Source organism: Phalaenopsis equestris, unplaced genomic scaffold (assembly GCF_001263595.1).
Source record: "Phalaenopsis equestris unplaced genomic scaffold, ASM126359v1 Scaffold211064, whole genome shotgun sequence".
NCBI classification, from domain to species: Eukaryota; Viridiplantae; Streptophyta; class Magnoliopsida; order Asparagales; family Orchidaceae; genus Phalaenopsis; species Phalaenopsis equestris.
The window spans coordinates 204,144-210,685 of record NW_018230098.1 but is presented as its reverse complement, the minus strand read 5'-3'; the positions used below and the strand labels follow the sequence as shown (position 1 = coordinate 210,685).

At 36.7% G+C, this 6,542-nt stretch overlaps 1 protein-coding gene across 4 annotated transcripts in view; it reads left to right on the top strand.

The window, feature by feature from the left end:
* LOC110036804 (synaptotagmin-5) overlaps positions 1 to 6,542 on the top strand; it is a 67,436-nt gene that overhangs the window by 39,889 nt on the left and 21,005 nt on the right. For all 4 annotated transcript variants that reach the window (XM_020741334.1, XM_020741331.1, XM_020741332.1 and 1 more), the window contains 2 exons: positions 3,602 to 3,682; positions 3,775 to 3,860. In XM_020741334.1, coding sequence (XP_020596993.1) covers positions 3,602 to 3,682; positions 3,775 to 3,860 — 167 coding nt within the window. The remainder of the gene's footprint in view (positions 1 to 3,601; positions 3,683 to 3,774; positions 3,861 to 6,542) is intronic.

Sequence of the window (6,542 nt, the reverse complement as noted above, 5' to 3'; positions counted from 1 at the left end):
GGGGGTTGGGAGGTTCAATGACAGGTTTGGTGGAGGCAAGTAGGATTGTAGGAAAAAACAAATGTAGTGTTGTTTACTGTTGTTTATATCAAGGGAATGCGGTTGCGCCCAGAGAGAGAAGGGTGTATAGGATGGGAAAGCTGAGGATAATCTCCACCTCAGAGTCAGATACAACCGGAGCACCACTCGTCCTTAGATGCAACCCTAAGTGGAAAAGCTGGGGACACCTATGGTTCTCTTGACTGAAAACACAATAAAAACTAACCCTAAACAAATAAAAGAAAATATTTATAATAATAGATAACTAGGAGGGGGAGACCCTCCCCTTGTGTGGCAGCCCTAACCCAAACTTAGGGTTGGCCACTTGCCGAACCGGTTTTGCACCTTTCTTGCTGAACTAGCCAGTTCAGCCTTCCTCAGGTGAGATTCGTGTCAATCTTTTGCGATTGGGGGAGCTTCGACCTCATTTGCCAAAACTTCTTTCTGCACATTGAAAGTAGCATACTTTTTGTGATCTCTCGAGATTGAGAGTCTTCGACTGCGGTTCGAGAAACACTTGGATCACATTGGTGACTGCACTATGCCCAAAGCCTCTGAGGGTTTTTTCGTACTTGCAAGAAAACCTCCAGTTCGATGGGTACCCTACTGAGCTGAACCAAAATTTTGTGCTAAAATTGTATTCTACTGAATGCTCCAAAAACAACTCGAGGTTGGTTTAACCCGATCTTAGGTGACAGTAGTTTGAATCTCTCCAAATGGTAGCAGCCACGGTGATAAGGTGTCGATCATGATGTCCTATAATGCTCTCTGTTGTGAATGTCATGTGTTCGGAAAAGACACCTCATTCCTAGCATCCTCCATCACCAATATTGATCCCACCAACGCTTTTTCTTGCTGGTAAGAACATATGTGATCTCGGACTCAGCAGAAGGTAGAAGGAGATGCACTTGCCTTCTTTGGTGAAAGAGTAAGTGTTTCTGAACCCATGGTGCTAAGTCCTATGGTCAAATTTTCACTATCTCCCAAACAAATAGTGACAAACATCCATGGGCACTAGGTCGCACCACATCTGAACTACAGCTGGCTTTCAATCAAAAACTCTGCTAGAAACTTGTCAATGTTGACCCTGTTTTTCAACCAATTTAGAAATACGGATGGGAATGCCTCTGAGGCATGAGGCTCAATTTTTTCACGATTTGCATAAATGTCATGTTCTTGTTGTTCTCTCAATTGATGAGCCCTTCCCGCTGTGAATTGATCGAGTCAGAGGAACATATCATAGTCCAATATCAGGGGGCCTGAAGCCAACTATTTGCAACCAACCTTATTGGACACTGGGAGATATCCAAAACTTAGCATTGAAGGTGGAGAGACAGCAAAAACATAACAGACAACCTCCACCGGTATTTGAAGACATCAGCAAGAGCACGCCTCAGGGAGTTCAGAAGATTGGTTTGGAAAAGGACAAAGCAACTCAAAACACTTTATAGTCCTAGCTCAAAAATACTTTAGATGCCATGAATTTGGGCATATCTCCCCTAGTTGCCCGGTGAGCCAGTTGTGTCATTTACTGAACATGATGCACTGAGGAGGTTTAAGTGATAAACATGCAGCTGAAGGGGGGTTTGGACGGCAGCTGGGTAGGAGGACTGCAAGAAAACAACTGTAGGGCTGTTTTCGGTGGTCCGCAACAAGGGAATGCAATGACGGTCAGGAAGAGAAGGTTGTGGAGTATGGGAAAGTCGAGGATAATCATTATCTGGAGCGAGATACAGTTGGAGCACTTCTCGTCCTCGGATACAACCCTAAGTGGAAAAACATGGTGCATTGATTGCTCTCTTGATTGAAAAAAATAAAAAACTAACCTTAAACAAAGAAATGACCATATTTATAATAATAGATAAATAGGAGAGGGGAGACACCTCCCCTTGGTTGGCAGACCTAACCGAAACCTAGGACTGGCCACATGCTTATCCGGTTCAACATCTTTCCTGCTGCGCCAGCCAATTCAGCCACTCCCAAGTGAGCCCCATTCATAGGTTCCCTTTTATTTGCTGTGGAGTAACCAATACATTATATATTACATCAAAATTTTCTTGTAGTTTTTTTTTTGGTGGTCAATTGTTAAAAACTAATTTATGATACCTTAAGATTTCATAAAATGTCTCATCCCAAAATAAACCAAATAAGATATCACAAATGTCTCATCCCAAAATAGGCCAAATGACTAAATATAGAATTTTACAAATATGACGAGATCTCTTAACATATTTAGGGGAATCTATTCTATGTAGAAAAAAATTGTGCCTGGCACTAACTGTAGCATCATATTTAACTGTATTATGTGTTAAATGAAGTATCTTTGTTTATGTTACGTATATATGAATATGTACTAAGAGGTGGAAGCTCTTTTGAAGGGAATAATCTTCTGGCAGTTTCGACATGTTGAGAGAAGGGCAAGAGACGCATCGATGGACTTATCGATCGAATAATGTGAAAGGAATAGAAAACAGAAGGGTTAGACTATACTAAGATAACTACATTTTATACATCCAAGGCATATACTAGAGTTAACACCTAATAAAGCATTTAGGAATGATTTGAGAAGAATAATTCATTCACTATCCTCAAATAAGGATATTGAAGAATTAAGTCCGCTTTTTATCATGGTAGGAAGAACAATTCATAGACTTAACTTTGGTTCAAGCACGACGTGGCTCAGTAATTTCTCATATTATAAGGAAAAATTGACATGATAAGTGAATTCGATGGGGATAATTAATAACTAGTAGCATGAAGCCTGAAATTAGGTTAAGTGGGAGAAATGGAACTGGGCTTATTGCATGAAATTAGGGTACTTAATATATATCCTTTATTAGTTTTTAACAGCAAGCTGGCGATGAGGTAATATGATCCGAGCCATGGATGTTCTGGACTTGGCTTGTTTGCTCTAATTATTTAATAGGTTGAACTCTCATCCTTTGAGGTATTGATCGCTTTGGCCTAATAGCCTCATGATTTTGTCCAATTGATGGTACTCCCCAGGAGGTCACCCATCATTAGAGTGCTCCCGTACCAGCATACTGAACTATAGAGTTTACAATGAAATTCTAATCGTTACAGCAAAAGACGCTAGTGTTTTAGAGTTTAACTTTATTTTGATTAAGGGGTTTCACATTCTCCCTCATTTAAGAGCAATGAAGTGAAAATCAGATATTTTAGTGGACTTGAGGGTTTCACAAGCTTGCTGGTTCTCATGGAAATTTGGCTAGTTTACTTTGGTGTATTCAGGGTTGTAGCATCTGAACTAAGAACTTAATTAAGAACAGTACTCTTCTTTTTTACTTTTTACGTGGAAACAAATATTTCTGTCGTGGCATTGGTTTGTCCCACTATAATCTTTAACTTATCACTTGCACACACACACACACACACACACACACATATATAAAAGTGGAAAGGGCTTCGAATTCAAATTAGAACAATTAGTAGATATTTTGTTTCTCACATATTGTGGGCATTCTCAAGGCGCATCTTGCTATGCCTGGAATTTTTCTCACTCTAGTATAAACACTTAACTTCCTTTTTTTTTCCGTGTCAGCCAAAGCCTAGAATAGATTATACTTTGAAGGCTATTGGAGGAAGCATTACTGCTATTCCTGGGCTTTCCGACATGATAGATGTGAGTATGACTTGTTGATTTTTATTTCCCTCTTTATCAAAAGTATTCAACTTTAAATCCAACTAGTTTTTGCTGCGACTTTGCTACTCCAGGACACTGTGCATTCAATTGTTTCTGACCAGCTTGAGTGGCCCCATAGAATTGTTGTTCCACTTGGTGGAGTGGATGTTGATATAAGGTAATAGTTATCACTCTTTTTCTAATTTTGCAGTATTTTAACTTTATATAATTTTTTTTGAACAAACATTTTATAAAGATTTGATTGACAAGCTTTATTCAGTAGTCATATACGGTTGATGAGTTTATTGTGTGAACTTGAATGTAGAAAGGATATGGCAATTGCACAAGGCATTCTTTGTATTATGTAATTTAGTGCAACTTTGAACAGACAATGAGATCCTTTTTTCTATTTCTTCCTATATTTTTTATTAATTCAACTAACTTCTAAACTTTTGCCCTGAATGTCCTTAGAGTGTTTCATCATTTTTAAACTAAATTACTAATCCAGAGTTACCCATTGTATATTGAACACAGAACTTTAGGAATTAAAATTTTTGTTTGCTATAGCTTTTTAACCTCTTCATTATATATTTTTATCATTCGAGTCATTTCCCCCTTTTGTATTATCTATTTTGCTTGTCTCTCTCCACCCCCATACCCTATCCCACCCTTAATCTATATGTTTTTGTATATGACCATCTCATTCTCTAGGCTCTATATGTCGTGAGATTATGTTTCTTCTTGTGTTTCCTGGTTGGATATGATTGTCCCATTGCAGCGAGCATAAGCTACGTTGTCTCTTACTTTGTTGTGGAATATTTGGGATTTTAGATCTTGGAAGTAAATGTCACACCTCAACTTAACCCCCTTTATGGGTTGGCTAAGGTACGACAGAGGCGGACAATTTGGTTAGAATAAATCCTCAACAACACTCGTCCTGACATATAAAATCAGGACCCAGTGGGTGATCAACTAATTTAACTAAATCCGCAATTATACTTGATACATTGCATTTTATAATTCCTTTATATTTATACTCGGAAGCGGGAAAAATTATATCATTAAAACATGTATCTACAAAACTGCTAAATCCAATGTAATAAAAGTACGTATCAAAAAATTTTACAAGCTCCCAAAACTATAAATGTAAAAATTGTACAACTCATACTTGTCTACTCGCACTGGTGCTCATGACTCCTTCCTGAAAGTAAACAATTTAAAATGTGCAACACGGAGTTAAGCAAAATAATAGGCTAAAATAAGATTTTATGTATAATAAAGAAACAACGTGTATGCTCATATGAAACTATACATGTATACACATAAGACAAAATTTACTAGAATTGTATAGAACATGAAAAGAAAATAGGTAGTATAGAAATTATGACTGCTATATAAAAGATGTATAGTCATAAGTCATAAGTATGTTCATGGTAATGTAATCACGACAAAGTCATCATAGTAGTGTCATCATGATATAGAAATGACACTTATAAATGTATAGACCTCAACTATTTCTATTAACTATCATATCATGGGTCTTTTTTTGCCCCAAATGTTATATTAACTACGATAAAGGTTAGCTCCCCAACATAACAATTATCAATATTCTCTTGATACTAATAGTTTCTTATATTTTGTCACCGTCTGATCATAACGGATGTTTAGTTTCGTTGTCGTCTGAACACAAGGTGTCAGGAATACCACATTGCTGCATAGTGTACTTGCAATCACTTATGTAATATCTATCCATAACATTTATTGTGACATTTTTTAATATATAATACCTATAGAAAATATTCATAGGCATTTCATATATCTCATGTATGAATTATAGCAAATGAATATTCGTATGAAATTAATATCATAAGCATAGTCATGTAAGCATGAACATAACATAATATTATCACATGTATTGTAAGAAGAAATCAACTTGCATTTGTACGTTCAATGCATTTCTATTCCTTCATAATATGTAAGCAATTCTAAATGTATGTGTCAAATGAGAAATCATATGAAACCTATATAAGATTATTTTTTTTAATGTTAGAACAAGATTTTTCACCTTACTAGACGAAACGACTCTTTTCTTATGCTGGCCTCAAGCTTGCTGCCTGGTGTAAATAACCTGGAATTCTTAGGCAATTTAGGATTTCATGAAAATTAATTCATAACATGCATTAACCCAAAACATGAATGCCCACACATACCTCAAACGGGCTTCATGGCATAACCCAACATTTCTCCGATCCACCTAAATTTCTCCCCTTTTCTTCTTAACACCTCAATCCTCCTTCGCCTCACTAAAATGATGCTATTAGCCCTTACGGAAGCTTGCAAACCAAGTTTGACACTTACCATGGCTACCGAAAATAAAAAATTGTACAAATTCGTGGCAAATGTCAAAACAAAATTGTAACGAAAGAAACATCTCAATTAACGTAAAAGAGGGATTCACACTTCCTTGGTATCGCTCGGTTCGCCCTGTTTGCCCCAACACTATAGCAAAGGTCTCTGGATCTTACAGGTGAGCGGAGGAGTCGACAGAGACCAGTGCATAGGTAGGATTAGTGAAGGATTAGGATAATTAAAGGTTAATTAGGTTAATTAAACTTAAAAATTTTAAATTTTATATCTCCCAATCCGTTAAAAATTCATGAATAGTGTTATATATCGAATTGATCGATCCAATGCATAGGATTTTATAAAGTCTCTTCTATTGAATTTTGAGGAATGCGAAATTTGGGTTACTTTTTAAAATTTATTGAATTTCACCTGGTTCTCAAATTTTGGGTATTACACAACACTCCTCTCTTATAATATTTCATCCTCAATTTCTGGTTTTACTTGAAGAGAGGGA